Below are 26,239 nucleotides of genomic sequence, written 5' to 3'. Positions count from 1 at the left end.
TTTCGCAGCCTAAACAACCGATTCCGTTGGTCGTACAGCGTATAAATATTAAGTTACTTATGCGCAGTGCGACTGGACTGCACGTAATTGTGTGCATTAGTTTGTTACCTTGATACCCATTAAAATTTACCGTGGGATCATAAACGCTATTTGTACATTCTAACGTGATTTGTGTAGGTTTTTGTTATTTTAAGGGAGTTTCGCTGTTCACTCAGGAAATCTCCAACAACCAATACTTACTGGGGAGGGATCGCATACTCCCACACGCCCCAGTAAATAGAGGTTACAAAAAGATCCCGCGAATTGGGCACGTCCAGTGGTGGGCACATTGCTGGAACTCGTACTGGCCAATTGGGGCGTAAAGTGAGTGAAAGCACTAGTTGAACTTTCACCGTCGCCTTACCGCGGGCAACTTGGTTTGTTTTGTAAGAATTCGCTGAGACAGCAATATCTGCAAACAATGGGGGCCAATTGCTTAAAGAAGGGACGTCCAACAAGGGTTCACGTTGGTATTTGTTGGCCCAAAGGGTCAGCACGGTATATAATGTGTGAAAAATACGGATCACACACACAGGTATTTTGCAAAGAATGGGAACGAATGACAGAGGATGATGGGGAGCAGTTTCCCCGGATAGGCAGTTTGAACCCTGAGGTATTGCAGAATCTAAGAAAAAGGATAGGTCAAATAAAATCTGCAAAGGATTAGACATTATGATTGTTTACAGGTATGGCAACAGGAAAGTGAAATACAACAGGAATTAGCTCAGAAAGCAAATTCAAATCCTGGTAGGAGTCTGATAGCAACGGCACCACCACCGTATATAGTAGGGGAAAAAGTGGCTGCAGAGAATGACATGCGGGTGTACGATAAGGGTGCACTTAACCAATGTAGTAGTGATAAGGATAAAACGAAAGTTAATGCAAATGTTGATACTAACGCTAACCCATGCAAGTTGTATCCCATTTTAAACTTCCCCCAGGAATACGACCAGGAAGATGAGCCCACTACGATTTCAGCTCTCTCTCTAGCGGCCACCATAAACGATACTTCAGTGGGCATCGCCCAACCAGTAAGAGTGGTATCAAAGGCACATAGTTCAGGGACAGGTGAGGTTGTAACTAAAGGTAAGTACGGCACTGTACAATATGCTGAAACTGTTGCACCACACACTGTAGAGTGAAGCAATTAATCTTAATCCTGTTAAAGTGATAGCAGTCCCCAATGGGAAGACCGACACAAATGGGGTCACACCCATCAGGAATATTGCAATGCACTGTCCCTGGTCCAGAGCAGAATTAAGAACAATTTTGTCTGAATTTCCTGATCCTAGAAAAGATTTAGCCGCATGTCAGAAGTTCATTAAGGACCTGGGTAACTCCACGGAACCTAACAACAAAGATTGGCGGACACTACTGAGGGCATGTCTGCCCTCTAGTGTTGACCCTGTGAAATTTATAGCTGACTGTAAATTAGATGAAGAGGTACCCCTTACGGATGAGTATAATCAAGATAATGTAACCAGGATCAATCTGCAGCTGGAAATATACTTCCCAGCTGTGGTAAAATGGAACAAAATTTTCTCCATCAAACAAATGGAAGGAGAAACAGCCTCTGACTATTTCCACCGGGCACTGGAGAAAATGGCTAAATATACTGGGATCGTGGACATTGAGGCAAATATACACCATAGAGAGGTAGCGGTGTCCGTCTTGATGGACGGTTTAAAGGAGGTATTAAGGAATAGGGTACAAACCACTCAACCTAACTGGAGAGGTATGTCGGTGGCCGCCTTAAGAGAGACTGCTGTTGGGCACGACAGGAACATTACAAGACGCAGGTAAACACAGGGTGATAAACTGATGGCTATAAGTATCCAAGCCCTTACAACAAGGCCGCCTCAGTCTAAATCTCAGACCCCTGGTGGTAAGCCGTATATGGTAAAATGTTACAATTGTAGTAGGGAAGGACATTTTGCACGTAACTGCACCAGTAATCCACACAATGCATATAAAAACCCTAGACAACGACATGACACACGAGATTGGGATCAAGGACCGCAGAGACGGAGTTATGAGCCACACGCAGGGGAAACAAGGAGGTATCCCCCAAGAAGAGACTGGCAAGTCTCTGATAGTTCCCATTTACCCCCTTCACAGGTAATAGCTGCCAGCGCAATGCAGGGAGGTCACCCCGCACCATAGGGGCGAGGCCACACCTGTAATCTGCAGCCAGTGAAATTAATTGCGAACCTTGGAAGTGAACCCGAGGTCACAATTGATGTAGCTGGTAAATCTCTAAATTTCCTTGTAGATACAGGGGCGGCCAAGTCAGTGATAAATTCGACCGTGGGCATGAGAACCACTGGTAAAACAATTCCAGCCATGGCAGTAACAGGAGTAGTCCAGCATTACCCTTTAAGCAAACCAGCAGAGATTACGATAGGGCCTTTACATACCAAGCATTCTTTTCTGCTGGCTGCATCGGCTCCGACTAATCTCTTAGGGAGAGATTTACTGTGCAAAATGGGATGCGTCATATATTGTACTCCTGAAGGTGTGTTCTTGGACATACCCGAAAACCACGCTCAGGAAGTGCAGGATATGCTAGACTCCCCAACAAGATTAATGTCACACACTGTTGTTGTAAATAGGTGTCCATCCAAGGTAGAGGAAATGATTTCCCAGATACCGGAATCACTTTGGACCAAGGATGGACAAGACACTGGATTGATGGCAAATGTAGCCCCAGTAGTTGTGCAAGTAAAAGATGGTAGGATAGCTCCAAAAATCCCACAATACCCTCTGAAGCCAGAGGTGGAGTTAGGAGTTTACCCTGTAATAGAGCGCTTGCTACAACAGGGCATTCTGGTAAGGACGTCCAGCACTGCCAATAGTCCCATCTTCCCTGTTAAAAAGAGTGGGGGGAGGGGTTACAGATTAGTGCAGGATCTAAGAGGGATCAACAAATCATCCTTATGCAAATCCCTCCCACTGCCAAATTTTTCACTGTGATTGACCTCTGCTCCGCCTTCTTCTCGGTACCTCTGCACCCTGACAGCCAATACTTATTCGCATTCACATACAGAGAAGTTCAGTACACTTGGACTCGATTACCACAAGGTTTCATAGACAGTCCAAGTATTTTCTCACAGGCCCTGCATGATTGTTTACAGTCTTTCCAACTAGAGAGTGGATCAATATTGATACAGTATGTGGATGATTTACTACTGTGTTCAGATTCACTGGAAGCGTCCCTGAGAGATACGAAACAACTCCTGTTTTATCTTTCAGACACAGGACACAAGGTTTCCAAGGACAAGTTACAATTATGCCAGACCCGTGTGAGGTATTTGGGACACTGTCTAACACAAGGACTGAGACACCTTACCGCTGATAGAATTCAAGCAATTCGTGACATGACCCTGCCACAAACCCAGCAACAGATTAGAACATTTTTAGGAATGTGTGGGTATTGCCGTAACTGGATCCCAGGTTTTTCCATACTGGCCCTACCTTTGCAGGAGATGGTCTCATCAAGCAAACCTGATCGGATTTCGCACACAGACGAATCCGAGATGGCATTTGAGAGACTCAAACAGTGCCTAACGCAGGCACCGGCATTAGGTATGCCAGACTATGGGAAACCCTTTGAACTGTACGGAACAGAGAGTGCTGGGTGCACGGCAGGTGTCTTAACCCAGAAGCATGGTGATGCCAGCAGGCCGGTAGCCTACTACAACGCTCAGCTAGATACGGTAGCGCGATCCCTCCCCACATGCTTGCGAAGTGTTGCAGCAATAGCATTGCTAGTCACAAAGAGCGAAGATGTAGTGCTAGGACACAACCTCACAATTCTTACACCACATGCAGTGTCAGCCTTACTGAATTCGGCCCAAACCAGACACGTCTCATCAGCGCGGTTTACAAGATGGGAATTGGCATTGATGGCCCCCGTAAACATCACCATAAGGAGATGCAGCGCATTAAATCCTGCAACGTATCTCCCAGGTGTGCCTGGACAGGCACAAAGGGTGGAGGATGAGAGTGATGGTGAAGGAGGATTTAATACAGGGGATGACATGCATGATTGTATGGAATATTTGACCCAAAATTTCACAGCAAGGCCTGACATCAGTGACAACCCACTGGAAGATGTAGATTTTACTTTCTACACTGACGGTAGTTGTCACAGACAGACGGACTCGGGAGACTTGTGTACTGGATACGCAGTCGTAGATGACCAAAGTACCATAGAAGCAGAACCGCTAGGCCCACCACACTCAGCACAAGTTGCTGAACTGGTTGCCCTAACCAGAGCATGCGAATTGGCTAAGGGCAAGTCAGCCAATATTTACACAGATTCTAGGTATGCCTTCGGAGTAGTCCATGATTTCGGGGCCCTATGGCGCCTCAGAAATTTCATGACGGCAGCTGGCACACCCGTAGCGCATGCAGCCTACATCAAAAGACTTCTAACAGCGATACAGGAACCCGACAGAGTGGCTGTTATCAAGTGTAAAGCTCATACGTATAGCCAAGACCCGGTATCACTTGGTAACAGCCGAGCAGACGAAGTTGCTAAATCAGCAGCTAGTAACCCCATACAAACAGACAGTACACAACTGATGGTATTTAATACTGTAAACACACAGAAATTGTGTGAAATGCATAATTTGTGTTCCCCACAGGAAAAGGCAGTTTGGAGGTCAAAAGGATATGGCCAGGAGTCCTCAGGACTCTGGACAGACGGACAGGGTAAGCCAGTGGCACCCAGAGCATACCTTCCAAGTCTAGCGGAAGCGGCACATGGGCTGACTCATCTAGGCAAAGAAGGAATGTGTAAGTTGGTAAGAGCTTATTGGTGCGCCCCAGGATTTTCTTCCCATGCGGGTAAAAGAGCGATGACATGTCTCACCTGCTTGAGGAAGAATATCGGAAAGGCAATACCAGCAGAGCCATCCCATATCCCTCCGACAGATGGCCCTTTTCAGGTAATACAAATTGATTTCATACAATTGCCACCTTGTAGAAATTTAAAATAAGTATTGGTCTGTATTGATGTGTTCTCAAATTGGGTTGAAGCATTTCCTGCGGCCACAAATACCGCTGTATTTACTGCAAAGAAAATTGTGCAGGAATTTGTGTGTAGGTATGGTATCCCTAGAATCATTGAAAGTGATAGGGGTACCCATTTTACAGGTGAAGTCTTTCAAACAATGTGTAAGTTGATGGGAATTAATAGTAAGCTGCACACTCCGTACCGCCCCCAGGCGAGTGCGAAGGTGGAAAGAGTAAACAGCACTATTAAAAATAAATTGAGCAAGGTAATGACTGAAACAGGACTGTTATGGCCTGAAGCTTTGCCAATTGTATTATACAGCATCAGAACCACTCCCAGGTCCCCTCTTAATGTCTCCTTTTGAAATTTTGTTTGGTCGGCAACCCCATGTTATGATTAACCCCCAGGATGATTTGAAATGTAACAATGAAGTAACTGTAAAGTACTTGGTTAAGATGAGTAAGCAATTGAGGAATCAAAATGATAATCTAAAATTGGTGATTCCTGATCTGCCAGACAGTAATTGTCATGCCATTGAACCTGGGGATTATGTAATGATACGGAATTTTCTACGCTCAGGTTGCCTTATTGACAGATGGGAAGGACCATATCAAGTCTTATTGACCAGCACAACAGCATTGAAGGTTGCAGAGAGAGAGACTTGGGTCCATTCGTCTCATTGTAAAAAGGTCACTGACCCAGAGAGGTCCCGTGATAAAGAACAGACGGTAGAGGTTGTATCACTAGAGTGTCTGTTCAGGGAGGATTGAGACGACACCTGAGCGCTGAGAATAATAAGACCGGAAGCTTGTCGAGCCAGATTTCTTTTTCCCATTTGTTATTTTCTCCAGTTCCCACCTCCCTCCTATTTCCTTTCCCCCTTCTTATTTTTCTCCTTTTACTCCTCTAAGATGGACTTGCCCCAAGAGACTGTGATCCGGATTTTCCTGTTGACCATGATGTTGACCAGAGCAGTCTGTTTCGGTGAGAATACCATGGAGGTCGAGAAAGGATCTGGAATGGGTTCTGATGACCAGGATGGAGGCGTAAATTTCCAAGAGCAACATAATCTCCGAGTAAAGGCGAGTATCAGAAAACGATCTGGTAGCATTGACAATAGAAGAAATTGTGAAGGATTGTTAGCTGAAGAGAACTGCATCTGTAGGCATTGTGACAATATAGTTGAGGATGGGTGCATCAAGAAGTGTCAGTCCAGTTTTAATGTCCACATGGACCGGCATCCATTGAGTGACTATCACTCCCTAGTGGGTAAAGTGTTAAACCAGACAGACTGTTGGGTATGCTCTCAAGTACCTCAAGGTCATAGCAAATCAGGACTAGTACCATTCCCTTTAACTGTAGGAGAGGTACTTGAGCTAAGTGGTGGGAGGCCGGTGGACAAGAGGTTTAATATCTCTAGTCCTCCTAGTTTGAAGCTCCACCAATATCATGTGGATAGGTCCTTAGTGTGCTTTAACATTTCCAATCCCCGAAAGCCGGGAAATTGGGAAGTGTCATGGAGTAATCAAACCATGACCTTTTCATACAGAGCCGACAGAATGCCCATAGACACAGAACTTATACGCCAGATAGCCGACCATGGAAGATTTTTCCGGTATAGATACACTCTAGGAAGTAGGACCATGCGAGTTGGAGAAGTATCACCAGGATACTGTGCACATATCGTACAACCTGATACGTGTACTAAACAGATGGGAGAGTTAGGGTTAGGAGATTTCACATGGAAAATTTGTAACATGGTAATGTCATACTCCGTCCCATATGTTCTCCCCGATTATGCATATTTCATATGCGGGAGAAAGGCGTATAAGTGGCTTGCCCCAAACTCAGAGGGATTGTGCTATATTGGAAAAGTACTGCCTGAAGTAATGACTGTATCCCATAACAAAATGAAAGATATTCACCGCAGTGCCCAAGCTCCTTATACTCACACTCATTACGAGCACATCGTTAAAAGGCACCTGATAGAGAGGACAGAGCATCCGGCCTCTGATCTGATCCATGAATCCACCGGGATTCAATTCCTACTCGCGTTAGATATCACTCGTACCGCCAGAGGAGTGATAAATTATAAATATATATCTGCGCTTGCAAATTTGTTAGACAGTATCACCGAAATGTATGACGACACGTTCAGGTATACTGGGAAAGAGTTACAAGCCTACAAAACAGAACTGGTTCAGCATAGGATGATTCTTAATTACCTCACAGCTGTGACAGGCGGGTATTGTGTTACCCTAGCAACTCAATATGGAATAAAGTGCTGCACGTACATTACAAACAGCACGGAGGACCCGGCCGAGGTCATAGACCAAAACATGGATGACATTTTACAATTAAAGTGGGAGTTTCGAAGGAAACACAATCTCACATTCGCTGCTGTGGGTTATGAGCTGACCAGTTGGGTGTCATGGTTGAACCCACGAAATTGGTTCTCTGGTTTAGGAGAATGGACCCAAAGTATTATTATGGATGTAGGGAAATTTCTTTTGTGTATTCTAGGAGTCGTCATATTGGTTGGCCTGATATTTAGATGCGTTCGGGTTTTAACGAAGAGTAAAAGTAATACCAGGGTGATGAGTCTAAGGAGCGAGGACACTGTACTAACAACAACTAATTTGATGTATGACCCAACGATAGAGACAATGTTGTGATGAAAATGTGATTCCACGGTCCGTTTCTTTCACCCGTTTCTCCTTTGTTTTCCTCCAAGGTACAAAGACATCCGCTTGGAAGAAGAATTTGACAACCTCTTTTATACAGACCATTGATGAACTATGCTACAAGCCCCAATTTCCCTAGTGACTTTAACTTTTACGATAGCCGAATACTTTAGAGACTGTAACTTTATGGACAATGGAACAACTTTTGCTCGTTATTTATAGCAAAAGCACCGAGAGACATCAGACAACATGTACATCAAGACAAGACTTCAGACAAGACTTCAATCAGCGAATGCATATTAAACTCACATAGTTTACGACTGCATTTATAATAATTGCTTCTTATCTTCATCTCTACAACCTTCAGGTAATGACACACATAGTCGATAGGGAATATAGATACAGATATCAGCACTCACATATCCCCCCCATTCATGTATCATCAACTAAATGTGCTCCCCCATTTGTTGCAACCAAAAGCCGAAAAAAAGCTTGGTAAAGTTTGACAGCCCATCCACAGACCCGTAATACGGGATAAGAAGGATTCAAATGTATACTTCGCAATACCTCGAAGCTTGATTTAAAACACGTACGGCACGATGATACATGACCCCTCAAACATGGATTCATACACACATGCTTCTACTATCTCACTAGGTCATACCTTTTTCCCACCTGCTCCTCTCCTCCCTTTACCCAATCATAAAATGGTATTTACATTATGACATATATTTTTCTTTTTGAACTGTTTTAGGAAGTGGCAGTTATTGATGACTGCCAAAGGGTGGACTGTCAAAGTCGGAAAAATATCATGCTACACGTTGCCATATATTCACCTCATGCGCTTGCCCGCTGCACGTGCACATTCTCTCCCGTGCGTGCGGATACTCGCAGCTGCGTGATGGCGCCTCCTCGGCCATGCGCTCGAGCGCGTGGTATGTGCATTTACGGTAGAGTTTGTGTGCGTCTAGCGGGCGACTCAATCGTTAAATAATAAAACCAAATAGTATGTTTTATAGATAATGTTCCCCTTAATAATAACTGTAAGTTTGTTTAGTGTAACTGGTCGCTGGACAGAGGAATTCCTCTTTGCATGATACGAAGGGTCAGACAGGGTTTGAGCAGTGGTGTTTGGTACCTAACTAAAGAACATTTTATTAGGAACAATCCGGTGCTGGTTAGGTAAAGATTAATCGCTCCTGCGTATAGTTAAGTCTATTAGTAGTTTCTGGACATTTACTATATTTGCGGTTCATTATCCATGCGGCGGGAATTCTGAGATTCCCTCCCACCTGAGCAGTTTGATATAGTCACAGCCCACCTGTTCAAACTAACCTATGACCTTTTGTTATGATGCGAGGAGACATTTCTGTGTCCAATGAACAATAAGATTGTAGGGCCCTTTGTAGTACACTGTACGTTGTGTATATAAGGGTCACTGTCCCCAGACCGGCCAGTACTCTCTCTCATCAACATTTATCTCTGATAATTGGAGGACTGGATCCGGTTGCGCTAGCGAGTGTTCCCCGTATGGTATGTTTCTCTGTGGCCACTTTGTTACCCGTTTAATGTAAGCCATTCATTCTTAGCCTATGTATTTGTGTTTGCGATCGTTCGCTGTTGTGTATATTACTGTTTAGTTATTCTGTTAGTTATTAATGTTAGCCTGTAGTGTATGAACTGTTAACTGTTTTTTTTTCCCTTTTTACTTAGCTAAATATTGTTAGTAAAGGTGTTGGAACCTTAGCCAGGTATTGTGTGTTCATTACATTGCTGAGGGTAATCGGAGCGTCTCAATCGCTCAAACAGCTAGCTTACAGACCAAGGTTAAACAGCATTATATCATTGCAGTATCTCAACACTAAGAATTACAGTATAAGCATACTCTGTGTAAGGTTTAAAAGGTTATTATATGTGTGTACTCTCGCTGTGTGTATCCCGTACTCACAGCGCAGCGTGTGTACGTAACTTGCGTACCACGTGCGAGGTCTTTGTACGCAAATAGCGTACGAAGTACGTAGCACGTGCACGAGGGACAGCGGCCATTACGGCTTCACGATATTAGTAAATAGCTTGTGTTCTAAGGTAAATAATCAGCTTTATCACACCGAACCAGTGACGTGCCAGCGTCTACCCACAGCTTCTATATGCTATACAGATTTTATATTTAGAATGCAGTTATATACTGCATTCTACTCTCCTTTCCTGTGTGTGATTCCCAGTATCTGTTGCTGGAAGCAGAGTGATCCCATTCTATATGCTGGGTATTATTCTCACCCCTGTTCTGTATGGTGGATGTAACTCTTAGTATCCGCTCTCCATGACACAGCTGCTGGGTGACGGCCTCATTACAGACGCCATAAGCCACTGTAGCTGTGTGTCCTGGACGCAAATACACGCGTCCCCTATTGTGCTACTCCACTGGATGGTGAGGGTATGGGAAGTATTACTATGTTACTCGCCTGGATGGTGAGGGTATGGGAAGTATTACTATGTTACTCGTCTGGACAGTGAGGGTGTGAGAAGTGTTACTATGTTACTCGCCTGGACGGTGAGGGTGTGAGAAGTGTTACTATGTTACTCGCCTGGACGGTGAGGGTATGAGAAGTGTTACTATGTTACTCGCCTGGACGGTGAGGGTATGAGAAGTGTTACTGTGTTACTCGTCTGGACGGTGAGGGTATGAGAAGTGTTACTGTGCTACTCGCCTGGACGTTGAGGGTATGAGAAGTGTTAATGTGCTACTTGCCTGGATGGTGAGGTTATGTGAAGTGTTACTGTGCTACTCGCCTGGTTGGTGAGGGTATAAGAAGTGTTACTGTACTACTCGCCTGGACGGTGAGGGTATGAGAAGTGTTACTATGTTACTTGCCTGGATGGTGAGGGTATGTTAAGTGTTACTGTGCTACTCGCCTGGTTGGTGAGGGTATAAGAAGTGTTACTGTGCTACTCGCCTGGACGGTGAGGGTATGAGAAGTGTTACTATGTTACTCGCCTGGACGGTGAGGGTATGAGAAGTCTTACTGTGCTACTCGCCTGGACGGTGAGGGTGTGAAAAGTGTTACTATGTTTCTCGCCTGGACGGTGAGGGTATGAGAAGTGTTACTATGTTTCTCGCCTGGATGGTGAAGGTATGTGAAGTGTTACTATGTTTCTCGCCTGGACGGTGAGGGTATGTGAAGTGTTACTATGTTACTCGCCTGGACAGTGAGGGTGTGAGAAGTGTTACTATGTTACTCGCCTGGACGGTGAGGGTATGAGAAGTGTTACTGTGTTACTTGCCTGGACAGTGAGGGTGTGAGAAGTGTTACTATGTTACTCGCCTGGACGGTGAGGGTATGAGAAGTGTTACTGTGCTACTCGCCTGGATGGTGAGGGTATGAGAAGTGTTACTGTGCTAGTCGCCTGGACGGTGAGGGTATGAGAAGTGTTACTGTGCTAGTCGCCTGGACGGTGAGGGTATGAGAAGTGTTACTGTGCTACTCGCCTGGATGGTGAAGGTATGTAAAGTGTTACTGTGCTACTCGCCTGGATGGTGAGGGTATGAGAAGTGTTACTGTGCTACTCGCCTGGACGGTGAGGGTATGAGAAGTGTTACTGTGCTACTCGCCTGGACGGTGAGGGTATGAGAAGTGTTACTATGTTACTCGCCTGGATGGTGAGGGTATGAGAAGTGTTACTATGTTACTCGCCTGGACGGTAAGGGTATGAGAAGTGTTACTGTGCTACTCGCCTGGACGGTGAGGGTATGAGAAGTGTTACTGTGCTACTCGCCTGGACGGTGAGGGTATGAGAAGTGTTACTATGTTACTCGCCTGGATGGTGAGGGTATGAGAAGTGTTACTATGTTACTCGCCTGGACGGTGAGGGTATGTGAAGTGTTACTATGTTACTCGCCTGGACAGTGAGGGTGTGAGAAGTGTTACTATGTTACTCGCCTGGACGGTGAGGGTATGAGTAGTGTTACTATGTTACTCGCCTGGATGGTGAGGGTATGAGAAGTGTTACTATGTTTCTCGCCTGGACGGTGAGGGTATGTGAAGTGTTACTATGTTACTCACCTGGACAGTGAGGGTGTGAGAAGTGTTACTATGTTACTCGCCTGGACGGTGAGGGTATGAGAAGTGTTACTATGTTACTCGCCTGGATGGTGAGGGTGTGAGAAGTGTTACTATGTTACTCGCCTGGACGGTGAGGGTATGAGAACTGTTACTGTGCTACTTGCCTGGATGGTGAGGGTATGAGAAGTGTTACTGTATTACTCGTCTGGACGGTGAGGGTATGTGAAGTGTTACTGTGCTACTTGCCTAGACGGTGAGGGTATGAGAAGTGTTACTGTATTACTCGTCTGGACGGTGAGGGTATGTGAAGTGTTACTGTGCTACTCGCCTGGTTGGCGACGGTATAAGAAGTGTTACTGTGCTACTCGCCTGGACGGTGAGGGTATGTGAAGTGTTACTATGTTTCTCGCCTGGACGGTGAGGATATGTGAAGTGTTACTATGTTACTCGCCTGGACAGTGAGGGTGTGAGAAATGTTACTATGTTACTCGCCTGGACGGTGAGGGTATGAGAAGTGTTACTGTGTTACTCACCTGGACAGTGAGGGTGTGAGAAGTGTTACTATGTTACTCGCTTGGACGGTGAGGTTATGAGAAGTGTTACTGTGTTACTTGCCTGGATGGTGAGGGTATGAGAAGTGTTACTATGTTTCTCGCCTGGACGGTGAGGGTATGTGAAGTGTTACTATGTTACTCGCCTGGACAGTGAGGGTGTGAGAAGTGTTACTATGTTACTCGCCTGGACGGTGAGGGTATGAGAAGTGTTACTATGTTACTCGCCTGGATGGTGAGGGTATGAGAAGTGTTACTATGTTACTCGCCTGGACAGTGAGGGTGTGAGAAGTGTTACTATGTTACTCGCCTGGACGGTGAGGGTATGAGAAGTGTTACTGTGCTACTTGCCTGGATGGTGAGGGTATGAGAAGTGTTACTGTGCTACTTGCCTGGACGGTGAGGGTATGAGAAGTGTTACTGTGTTACTCGCCTGGACGGTGAGGGTATGTGAAGTGTTACTGTGCTACTCGCCTGGTTGGCGAGGGTATAAGAAGTGTTACTGTGCTACTCGCCTGGACGGTGAGGGTATGTGAAGTGTTACTATGTTTCTCGCCTGGACGGTGAGGATATGTGAAGTGTTACTATGTTACTCGCCTGGACAGTGAGGGTGTGAGAAATGTTACTATGTTACTCGCCTGGACGGTGAGGGTATGAGAAGTGTTACTGTGTTACTCACCTGGACAGTGAGGGTGTGAGAAGTGTTACTATGTTACTCGCTTGGACGGTGAGGTTATGAGAAGTGTTACTGTGTTACTTGCCTGGATGGTGAGGGTATGAGAAGTGTTACTGTGCTACTCGCCTGGACGGTGAGGGTATGTGAAGTGTTACTATGTTACTCGCCTGGACGGTGAGGGTATGAGAAGTGTTACTGTGCTACTCGCCTGGACGGTGAGGATATGAGAAGTGTTACTGTGCTACTCGCCTGGACAGTGAGGGTATGAGAAGTGTTACTGTGCTACTCACCTGGACAGTGAGGATATGAGAAGTGTTACTATGTTACTTGCCTGGACGGTGAGGGTATGTGAAGTGTTACTGTGCTACTCGCCTGGACGGTGAGGGTATGAGAAGTGTTACTATGTTACTCGCCTGGACGGTGAGGGTATGAGAAGTGTTACTGTGCTACTTGCCTGGACGGTGATGGTATAGAAATAGTTTCTGAAGTTGAAAAAAGACATTTGTCCATCGAGTTCAACCCGTTAGTGATCTCCTACACCAGGTATTCCCAACTGTGGTCCTCAAGGCACACCAACAGGGCAGGTTTTAGTGATATCCAGGCTTCAGCACAGATGGTTAAATCAAAATACAGTAACTGAGGTACTAATTAAGTCACCTGTGTTCAACCCTGGATATCACTAAAACCAGGACTGTTAGTGTGCCTTGAGGACCGAGGTTGGGAAACACTGTCCTACACTGTAATATTTTTAAGACTAATTTTAACTGTGGTGAATATTTAGTCGTTATGTTAATTCCTATTTTTTTTTTTTTGTTTCTTTAACTATAGTGCATGATCTACCCACCATATCCCTGTATATCCTTATCCATTAGGGATTTATCTATCCCATTCTTAAAAGTAATGACAGAGTCCGCCATAACTACTCTCTCAGGCAGGGAGTTCCAAATACATATTGTCCTTACTGTGAAAAAACCTTTCCGTCTCTTGTGTGTGAAATCTCCTCTCCTTCCCCGCTAGCTCTGTGTATTGTCCCCTTATATATTTGTAAATGTTAATCATGTCCCCTCTTAATCTTTTTTTTCAGTGTAAGCATGCCTAGCCTAGCAAGCCTTTTCTCATATCCCAGCGTCTCCAACCCCTTAAACAGTTTGGTCACCCGTCTCTGAACATATTCTAGTTCCAGGATATCCTTTTTGTAGTATGGTGCTCAAAAATGTGCACAGTATTCAAGATGTGGTCTCACTAGAGATTTATACAATGGGAGTATAATACTCTCGTCCCTTGCATCAATTCCCCGCTTTATGCATGCTAAATACCTTGTTTGTTGTATTTGCTGCAATCCTACTTTGGGCACTACTGCTGAGTTTGTTATCGACAGCATGTGGACACCTAAATCTTTTTTTCCAGTACAGAAGTCCCTAGTTTCTCCCCATTTAGCATGTAGTTACTGTAGTGTTCTTGTTCTTGCGACCAAAGTGCATTACCTTACATTTGTCTGTATTGAACTTCATTCTCCATTTTGCTGCCCATGTTTCCAGTTTAAATAAGCTGTTCTGAAGAGACTCAGCATCCCCCTCCGAATTTATAACCTTACACAGTTTGGTATAGTCATCAAAAATTGACACCATGCTCTCCAGACCTACTTCTAGATCATTTATGAAAATGTTAAACAATAGTGGTCCAAGTACAGACTCTTGTGGCACACCACTTACTACTTCAGTCCAATTTGAAAAAGTTTCATTTACCACAATGCGCTGCTCCCTATTATCCAACCAATTACTGACCCAAGTGCATATTGTGCTCCCTTGTTCTCTTAATTTGTATATAAGTCTCATGTGAGGTATTGTATCAAAAGCTTTGGCAAAATCTACAAAGATTACATCCACCTCTTTACCCTGATCTAGGTTCGCACTAACCATATCATAAAAGCCTATTAAGTTAGTGTGACATAATCTATCCCTCACAAATCCATGTTGGTTTCTATTAATAAGCTTATTGGTTTCAAGGAACTCCTGAATTCTATCCCTTAAAATACCTTCCAGTACTTTCCCCACTTTAGATGTAAGACTTACCGGTCTATAATTACACGGTTCGGATTTACTTCCCTTTTTAAATATCGGCATTACTTCCGCTATACGCCAGTCTTTGGGAACCATGCATGATTTAAGTGAGACAATGAAAATCAAATATAGGGGTCTTGCTAATTCGAAGTGTAGCTCCATGAGAACCCTTGGGTAAATTCCGTCGGGACCAGGTTATTTATTAATCTTAATTTTTTTTTTTTAATCGGTCACAGACTACTTCCTCACTTAAATAAGCACGTAACAGTGGGACATTCTCATTGGTGAGGTTATATGTCAATCTCGCCATCTGGTCCTCTTTTGTGAATACGGACAAGAAAAACTTGTTAAATTTTTTCGCTATGTCATTGTCGTCTTTGATTAGGATGCCCAACTTGCCTTTTAAAGGGCCTATACTCTCTTTATGAGAAGTGTTACTGTGTTACTCCCCTGAACGGTGAGGATATGAGAAGTTTTACTGTGCTACTCGCCTCAACGGTGAGGGTATAATAGATATAATAATATAATGATATAATAATAGAAGTGTTACAACGCTACTTGTTTGGATGGTAAGGGTATGAGAAGTGTTACTGTGCTACTCGCCTGGACAGTAAGGGTATGAGAAGTGTTACTGTGCTACTCGCCTGGCGGCGAGAGTATGAGAAGTGTTACTGTGCTACTTGCCTGGATGGTGAGGGTATGAGAAGTGTTACTGTGCTACTCACCTGGACAATGAGGGTATGAAAAGTGTTACTGTGCTACTCACCTCGATGGTGAGGGTATGAGAAGTGTTACTATGTTATTCGCCTGGACGGTGAGGTAATGAGAAACATAGAAACATAGAATTTGACGGTAGATAAGAACCACTTGGCCCATCTAGTCTGCCCCTTTTTTTTATCCTTTAGGTAATCTCAACCCTTTTTGAACCTTAATTCTTTGTAAGGATATTCCTATGCCTATCCCAAGCATGTTTAAATTGCTCTACAGTCTTAGCCTCTACCACCTCTGATGGGAGACTATTCCACTTATCCACTACCCTTTCTGTGAAGTAATTTTTCCTTAAATTTCCCCTGAACCTCCCCCTCCAGTCTCAGTGTATGTCCTCAAGTTCTAATACTTCTCTTCCTTTGAAGAATGTTTCCCTCCTGAACTTTGTTAAGACCCTTGATATATTTGAAAGTTTCTATCATGTCCCCCCTTTCCCTTCTCTCCTCCAAACTATACATGTTAAGATCTTTTAGCCTTTCCGGGTAAGGTTTGTGATGTAGGCCATGCACCATTTTAGTTGCCCTTCTTTGTACACTCTCTAATGTATTTATATCCTTCTGGAGATATGGTCTCCAGAACTGGACACAGTATTCCAGATGGGGCCGCACCAATGACCTATACAGTGGCATTATCACTTCTTTTTTCCTGCTACTGATTCCTCTCCCTATGCAACCAAGCATATGACTTGCCTTTCTCATTGCTTTGTTGCATTGCTTTCCTGCCTTCAAGTCACTTGAAATAGTGACTCCTAAATCCCTTTCCTCCTCAGTAGTTTCCATTATGGTACCCTTGATACTATATTTAGCCTTTGGGTTTTTGAGACCCAAGTGCATGATTTTGCATTTTTTAGCATTAAACTGTAGTTGCCACGTTCTTGACCATTTCTCAAGCCTACCTAGGTCATCAATCATTTGTTTTACCCCTTCCGGTGTGTCTACCCTGTTGCATATCTTTGTATCATCTGCAAAAAGGCATACCTTCCCTTCAATACCATCTGCAATGTCACCAAGTGTTACTGAGCTACTCGCCTGGACAATGAGGTTCTGAGAAGTGTTACTGTGTTGTTTGACTGGACGGTGAGGGTATGAGAAATGATACTGTGCACCAGACTGAGAACAGCAGACGCTACTGAAATAACATTCAAAACATATTTTAATGATATAAGCAATATGAAAACATTTGAGATTTTGTACATCTTTGCCATATACTGTATATATAGGAGAATAATTTAAGACACATTAGCAGTAAACATACACAGGACATTCTCTGGCCAGATTTTTGGTGATAAACAGCAGTAAGAGATGTGGAGAATTAGGAGCCCTTGTACTGGCATGGTAGAGGCTAGCGGCACTGGCATGGCAGAGGCTAGCGGCACTGTCATGGCAGAGGCCAGTGGTACTGGCATGGTAGAGGCTAGCAGCACTGGCATGGTAGAGGCTAGCAGCACTGGCATGGTAGAGGCTAGCGGCACTGGCATGGTAGAGGCTAGCGGCACTGGCATGGTAGAGGCTAGCAGCACTGGCACAGAAGAGACTTGCGGCACTGGCACAGCTTTGCTTGTGGCTCCGGCACTGTTTGCGGTTCTGGCATGAAGAACGATCCAGCTGCGATGGGATTACTCTGTTTGCGGCTCCTCAGTACCCCCAGCAGGCTCTGCTACGTGGTCAGTGTCAGGCGAGGGATCTGCCTTAGAGTCTACAGTGGTGTCAGGCTCCCCGGGGTCCGGTTCCTGGGACTCCTGATCATAAATGATGTCCTCAGGGTTGGGAGCTGGTGGACAAAACTCTTCAGTTGGAAACATCTCCCGGAATATATTCTCTGCCTGCAACACACCAGCACACACAGAACATGAATACAACACACCAGCACACACAGAACATGAATACAACACACCAGCACACACACAACATGAATACAACACACCAGCACACACACAACATGAATACAACACACCAGCACACACACAACATGAATACAACACACCAGCACACACACAACATGAATACAACACACCAGCACACACAGAACACGAATACAACACACCAGCACACACACAGAACACGAATACAACACACCAGCACACACACAGAACACGAATACAACACACCAGCACACACACAACATGAATACAACACACCAGCACACACAGAACATGAATACAACACACTAGCACACACACAACATGAATACAACACACCAGCACACACACAACACGAATACGACACACACCAGCACACACAGAACATGAATACAACACACCAGCACACACAGAACATGAATACAACACGCCAGCACACACACAGAACATGAATACAACACACCAGCACACACACAACACGAATACAACACACCAGCACACACACAACACGAATACAACACACCAGCACACACACAACACGAATACAACACACCAGCACACACACAACACGAATACAACACACCAGCACACACACAACACGAATACAACACACCAGCACACACACAACACGAATACAACACACCAGCACACACACAACACGAATACAACACACCAGCACACACACAACACGAATACAACACACCAGCACACACACAACACAAATTCAACACACCAGCACACACACAGAACACAAATACAGCACACACATGGAACACGAATACAACACACCAGCACACACACAGAACACGAATACAACACACGAGCACACACACAGAACACGAATACAACACACCAGCACACAGAGAACACGAATACAACACACCAGCACACACACAACACGAATACAACACACCAGCACACACACAACATGAATACAACACACCAGCGCACACAGAACATGAATACAACACACTAGCACACACACAACATGAATACAACACACCAGCACACACACAACATGAATACAACACACCAGCACACACAGAACATGAATACAACACACCAGCACACACAGAACATGAATACAACACACCAGCACACACACAGAACATGAATACAACACACCAGAACACACACAGAACATGAATACAACACACCAGCACACACAGAACATGAATACAACACACCAGCACACACAGAACATGAATACAACACACCAGCACACACAGAACATGAATACAACACACCAGCACACACAGAACATGCATACAACACACCAGCACACACAGAACATGCATACAACACACCAGCACACACAGAACATGAATACAACACACCAGCACACACAGAACATGAATACAACACACCAGCACACACAGAACATGAATACAACACAAGAGCACACACAGAACATGAATACAACACACCAGCACACACACAACATGAATACAACACACCAGCACACACAGAACATGAATACAACACACCAGCACACACACAACACGAATACAACACACCAGCACACACAGAACATGAATACAACACAAGAGCACACACAGAACATGAATACAACACACCAGCACACACACAACACGAATACAACACACCAGCACACACAGAACATGAATACAACACAAGAGCACACATAGAACATGAATACAACACACCAGCACACACATAGAACATGAATACAACACACCAGCACACACACAGAACATGAATACAACACACCAGCACACACACAACATGAATACAACACACCAGCACACACACAACATGAATACAACACACCAGCACATACACAACACGAATACAACACACCAGCACACACAGAACACGAATACAACACACCAGCACACACACACATGAATACAACACACAGAATATTGTACAGGACGTGACCACTGTTACTGCCTGGTATCAGCCCAGGAGGTGGAAACGGGTGATGAATATAAGACGCAAATATGGAAAGCGCAACAGAATATGCTGGTGCTATATAAGTAATCGTAATAAATAATGAACCATCCACTTCCCATTGTGTGTATTACTGACACATAGATACCGGTATATGCAGTGCTCGCAACCCCTATACTATACTGAGCCATGCTACAACATACAGTATAGACAGGTTATTACCGTCTATGAAATCCAGTATATTACACAGAGCCATGCTATAGATACAGGTTATTCTACAGAGCCATGCTATATATACAGGTTATTGCTGACTATGAAATCCAGAGCCATGCTATAGATACAGGTTATTATACAGAGCGATGCTGTACATACAGATTATTATCAGTATATTATACAGAGCCATGCTATATAATAAGATTTTACTTACCGATAAATCTATTTCTCGTAGTCCGTAGTGGATGCTGGGACTCCGTAAGGACCATGGGGATATAGCGGCTCCGCAGGAGACAGGGCACAATAATAAAAGCTTTAGGATCAGGTGGTGTGCACTGGCTCCTCCCCCTATGACCCTCCTCCAAGCCTCAGTTAGGATACTGTGCCCGGACGAGCGTGCATAATAAGGAAGGATATTGAATCCCGGGTAAGACTCATACCAGCCACACCAATCACACCGTACAACCTGTGATCTGAACCCAGTTAACAGTATGATAACAACGAAGGAGCCTCTGAAAAGACGGCTCACAACAAGAATAACCCGATTTTTGTAACAATAACTATGTACAAGTATTGCAGACAATCCGCACTTGGGATGGGCGCCCAGCATCCACTACGGACTACGAGAAATAGATTTATCGGTAAGTAAAATCTTATTTTCTCTGACGTCCTAGTGGATGCTGGGACTCCGTAAGGACCATGGGGATTATACCAAAGCTCCCAAACGGGCGGGAGAGTGCGGATGACCCTGCAGCACCGAATGAGAGAACTCCATGTCCTCCTCAGCCAGGGTATCAAATTTGTAGAATTTAGCAAACGTGTTTGCCCCTGACCAAGTAACTGCTCGGCAAAGTTGTAAAGCCGAAACCCCTCGGGCAGTCGCCCAAGATGAGCCCCCTTCCTTTTGGAATGGGCTTTTACAGATTTTGGCTGTGGCAGGCCTGCCACAGAATGTGTAAACTGAATTGTATTACAAATCCAGCGAGCAATCGTCTGCTTAGAAGCAGGAGCACCCATCTTGTTGGGTGCATACAGGCTAAACAGCGAGTCAGATTTTCTGACTCCAGCCGTCCTGGAAACATATTTTTCAGGGCCCTGACAACGTCAAGTAACTTGGAGTCCTCCAAGTCCCTAGTACCCGCAGGTACCACAATAGGTTGGTTCATGTGAAAAACAGAAAACACCTTAAGGAGAAATTGAGGACGAGTCCTCAATTCTGCCCTGTCAGAATGAAAAATTAAGTAAGGGCTTTATATATGATAAAGCCGCCAATTCTGACACACGCCTGGCTGAAGCCAGGGCTAATAAAATATCTCACATGGAAGGTGACGATGCTAAGTCCACAGTGGTGAGTGGTTCAAACCAATGTGACTTTAGGAAACTCAAAACAACATTGAGATCCCAAGGTGCCACTGGGGCACAAAAGGAGGCTGTATATGCAGTACCCCTTTTACAAACATCTGAACGTCAGGCACTAAAGCCAGTTCTTTCTGGAAGAAATTCGACAGGGCCGAAATTTGAACCTTAATGGACCCTAATTTTAGGCCCATAGACAGTCCTGTTTTCAGGAAATGTAGGAAACGACCCAGTTGGAATCCCTCTGTAGGGGCCTTCTTGGCCTCACACCACGCAACATATCTTCACCAAATGCGGTGAAAATGTTTTGCGGTTACATCCTTCCTGTCTTCGACCAGGGTAGGGATGACTTCATCTGGAATGCCCTTTCAGGATCCGGCGTTCAACCGCCATGCCGTCAAACGCGGCCGCGGTAAGTCTTGGAACAGACAAGGCCCCTGCTGGAGCAGGTCCTTTCTTAAAGGTAGAGGCCACGGGTCTTCCGTGAACATCTCTTGAAGTTTCGGGTACCAAGTCCTTCTTGGCCAATCCGGAACCACGAGTATCATTCTTACTCATCTCCCTCTTATGATTCTCAGTACTTTTGGTATGAGAGGCATAGGAGGGAACACATACTCTGACTGGTACACCCACAGTGTTACCAGAGCGTCCACCGCTATTGCCTGAGGGTCCCTTGACCTGGCGCAATATCTGTCTAGTTTTTTGTTCAGGCGGGACGCCATCATGTCCACCTTTGGTTTTTCCCAACGGTTTACAATCATGTGGAAGACTTCCCGATGAAGTCCCCACTCTCCCGGGTGGAGGTCATGCCTGCTGAGGAAGTCTGCTTCCCAGTTTTCCACTCCCGGAATGAACACTGCTGAGAGTGTTATCACATGATTTTTCGCCCAGCGAAGAATCCTTGTAGTTTCTGCCATTTCCCTCCTGCTTCTTGTGCCGCCCTGTCTGTTTACGTGGGCGACTGCCGTGATGTTGTCCCACTGGATCAATACCGGCTGACCTTGTGACAATGCTAAATTCCTTTGTCGTATAAACAACCCTTTATGAAGCTAAGAACACTGTACGCTGTTTACTTAAGAAGTACCGTAATGGTACGCTAGTTGCGTAACGATCGCGCAGCCGTAGGCGAGACGCTCAGGCGTCACGTTCGCTCACGGCCCAGGGATCACAGGACACGTTATTGGTTATGTCTAGGGGTAAGATTCGCTGTAACGTAGCGTACGCTAGAGACCACGAGGAGGTCACCAGCGATGCAGACGCTCACAACACTATACCTTTATGTTAAAACCTTATACCAATGAAATACACTGAATACCTTAATGTGAGTACAGGGTGTAAATGCAACCTTGTGTAACCTGACTATCTACAAAGCTGCATGAGCGTCACCGACGCTCAAATGAACACTTATCACTATAGAAAATACACAGATACTGGTTTAGGTTTCCAAGGCCTATTAACTGTATTATGTCTAATATACTTGTAAAAGGGGATAACAGTACATATGATACACTACAATATAACAGAGACCTCCTAACCACAGAACTAAACAATAAATACAATAAGACAATGCTACGCTGACCTAAATGAAATACAATACAATACTATAATACTATAAGGTATTTAAGAGAAAAGAGGAGAGAGAGAGATAGAGAGAGAGAGAGAGAGAGATTGGCTCGCAGAAAGACAATGATTATGGAGAGAACTTACGCACAAAGGGTATGATCGCCAGCGCCTCGATATCCAGCTCCCGATTATCAGCAGATAACCGTTGATGAGAGAGTGAGTGCTGGATGTGGTCGGCCTGCCTATTTATGCCCCACACACAATGCAATCTCCTGGTCCTACAATCCCATTGTCCATTGGCCGAAGGAATTCGGCCCTGTATCATAACAAAAGGTCATAGGGTGATTCATACAGGTGGGCTGTGACGATTTCCAACAGCTCAGGTGGGTGGGAAACTGGGTTTCCCGCCGCATACCTGAGTATGTGTAAATCATAGAAATGGACATAAACTTCTTATGTCCATAACTATTCGCATGAGCGATTAATACGCTCCAAACCAACACCGGAATATTGCTAATTAAATACTCTTCCGATGGGTACCAAACACTGCAATATGATTCCTGTTAGACCCTTCGTACGATGCAAAGAGGGATTCCTCAGCTCTGGGACATTGTACTTTAACCAAACTTACAGAAACTATCAAAGGGATCATGATCTATAAACTACATTAATTGTGAACATTTGTAACTAATGAGTCGCACGCTACGATCACATAAACTCTACCGTAAATGCGCATACTGCGCGTGCGAGTGCACGCTATTGCGGGTATGCGCTTCCACGGGAGAGCGTACGCATGCGCAGCACGGACCAGTGTGCGGTGCAAATATGGCAACGTGCATTGAGACATTTTTCTGACTTTGACAGTCCACCCTTTGGCAGTCAATAATAACTGCCACAAAACATTTAAGGAGAAAAATGTAAGTCAGGGGTTAATTGATTTCCATGGTTGGGTAGGGGAGGAGAGAGGAGAAGGTGTGAAGAGGGTATGACCTAGTGAGAAAGCAGAAGCATGTGTGTATGAGTCCATGTTTGGAGGGTCATGTATCATCGTGCCGTACGTGTGGTAAATCAAGCTTCGAGGTATTGCGAAGTATACATTTGAATTCCTTCTTATCCTGTGGTACAGGTCTGTGGATGGGCTGTCAAACTTTACCGAGCTCATTTCGGCTGTAGTTGTAACAAAATGGGGATGCACATGTTAGTTGATGATACACGAATGGGGGAGGTATGTGGTTGCTGATATCTGTGCCTGAATTCCCTATCGTCTATGTGTGTCATTACCTGAGGGTTGTAGAGATGAAGGTAAAGAACACTTATGGAAAATGCAATGGTATTCTATGTCAGGGAAATGTACATTCGTCGATTGAGATCTTGATTGGTGTCGGTTGATTGGAGTCTTCTTCTTTGTGCTTTTGCTCATAAATCGTGAGTAAAGCAAACAACGTCCATGGATTTACAAAAAATGTTGGGCTAGCGTGATTTTAAAGTTCCTAGGGAAACTGGGGTACCCATGGCATTGTCCATCAAAATCTTGTATATCAGGTCGTCTGCTCTTCTTCTTTCCATCTTTCCGTTGTCGGCCCCTTGGCTCATCAAATCCTTCGTCTACGTGGGTCTTTGTACCTCGGAGGAAAACATAGAAATGGGTGAAAGACGGACCGTATACTCATTACATCATTACGTCATGGTTTCTAGCATTGGGTCATAAATCAAATCCAGGTTAATTACAGTTTCCTCACTCCTCAAGCTCATCACTTTTGTACTTTGTTTGCACCTCATTAAAGCCTGCCCGCATCTAAATATCAATCCAATCGATATAACGACACCCAAGATACATAGTAGAAACTTTCCAACATCCATTATGACTCCTTGAGCCCAATCTCCTAAACCGGAGAACCAATTTCGCGGGTTCAACCATGACACCCAACCAGTCAGCTCATTACCTACAGCAGTAAGGGTGAGATTGTGTTTTCGACGAAATTCCCACTTTAATTGCAGAATATCATCCATCTTTTGGTCTATGACCTCTACCGGATCCTCGGTGCTATTTGTGATATACGTGCAACACTTTATGCCGTACTGTGTTGCCAATGTAACACAATATCCGCCTGTTACTGCTGTAAGATAATTAAGAACCATCCTATGCTGAACTAGTTCTGTTTTGTAAGCTTGAAGTTCTCTTCCAGTGTATCTAAACGTGTCATCATACATTTCAGTGATATTATCTAACAAATTGGCGAGTGCGGAAATGTATCTATAATTCATCACTCCTCGAGCGGTACGAGTGAAATCTAACGCTACCAGAACCTGAATCCCGGTGGATTCATGGATAAGATCAGAGGCCGGATGCTCTAACCTTTCTGACAGTTGTCTTTTAACTCGGTGTTCGTAATGAGTGTGAGTATAAGGAGCTTGGGCACCACGGTGTATGTCCTTCATTTTGTCATGTGTTACAGTCATCACTTCAGGCAATACTTTTCCAATATAACACAATCCTTCAGAGTTTGGGGCAAGCCACTTGTACGCCTTTCTCCCGCATATGAAATATGCATCATCGGGGAGAACATATGGGACGGAGAAGGACATGACCATGTTACAAACCTTCCAGGTGAAATCTCCTGACCCTAATTCTTCCATCTGCCTAATGCACGTATCGGTTTGTACGATATGTGCACAGTATCCTGGTGATACCTCTCCAACTCTAGTAATCCTATTTCCTAAGGTATATCGATACCGGAAAGATTTTCCTCTACTGGCTATGTGGCGTACGAGCTCTGTATCTGTAGGCATTCTATCTGCTCTGTGTGAAAAGGTCATGGTAAGGTTGCTCCATGACACTTCCCAATTTCCCGGTTTTCTGGGATTGGAGATGTTAAAACATATGAGGGACCTATCCACATGGTATTGGTGGAGCTTCAAACTAGGAGGGCTGGAGATGTTAAACCTCCGGTCCACCGGTCTCCCACCACTTAGCTCAAGTACCTCCCCTAACGTTAAAGGAAATGGTACTAGCCCTGATTTACTGTGACCCTGAGGTACTTGAGAGCATACCCAACAATCTGTTTGGTTTAACACGTTACCCACTAAGGAGTGATAGTCACTCAATGGATGCCGGTCTATATGGATATTAAAACTAGATTGGCATTTCTTTATGCATCCATCTTCAACCAGATTATCACAGAGCCTACAGATACAATTTTCTTCAGCTAACAATCCATCACAATTTCTTCTATCGGATCGTTTTCTGATACTCGCCTTTGCTTGTTGGATTGGTTGATCTTGGAAAACTACGCCTCCACCATCATAATCGGAACCCATTCCAGAACCTCTCTCGACCTCTATGGTACTCTCGCCGGAATAGACTGCTCTGGTCAACATCATGGTCAACATCAAAATCCGGATCACAGTCTCTTTGGGCAAGTCCATCTTTGAGGAGGAAATGGAGAAGATTGAGAAGGGGGAAACAGAAATTTTAA

General features: G+C 44.6%; 1 protein-coding gene across 1 annotated transcript in view; it reads right to left on the bottom strand.

Moving 5' to 3' along the window:
- Positions 1–16,993: 16,993 nt before the first annotated feature.
- The window catches only part of CHM (CHM Rab escort protein), a 182,708-nt gene continuing 173,462 nt past the window's right edge, over positions 16,994–26,239 (bottom strand). Inside the window, exon 13 of the mRNA XM_063938649.1 lies at positions 16,994–17,681. Coding sequence (XP_063794719.1) covers positions 17,475–17,681 — 207 coding nt within the window. The 3' untranslated portion in view covers positions 16,994–17,474. The remainder of the gene's footprint in view (positions 17,682–26,239) is intronic.

This window comes from Pseudophryne corroboree, chromosome 8 (genome assembly GCF_028390025.1).
Source record: "Pseudophryne corroboree isolate aPseCor3 chromosome 8, aPseCor3.hap2, whole genome shotgun sequence".
Taxonomy (NCBI): Eukaryota; Metazoa; Chordata; class Amphibia; order Anura; family Myobatrachidae; genus Pseudophryne; species Pseudophryne corroboree.
Note: the sequence above shows the minus strand (reverse complement) of the source record. Positions and strands in the feature narration are given on the sequence as shown.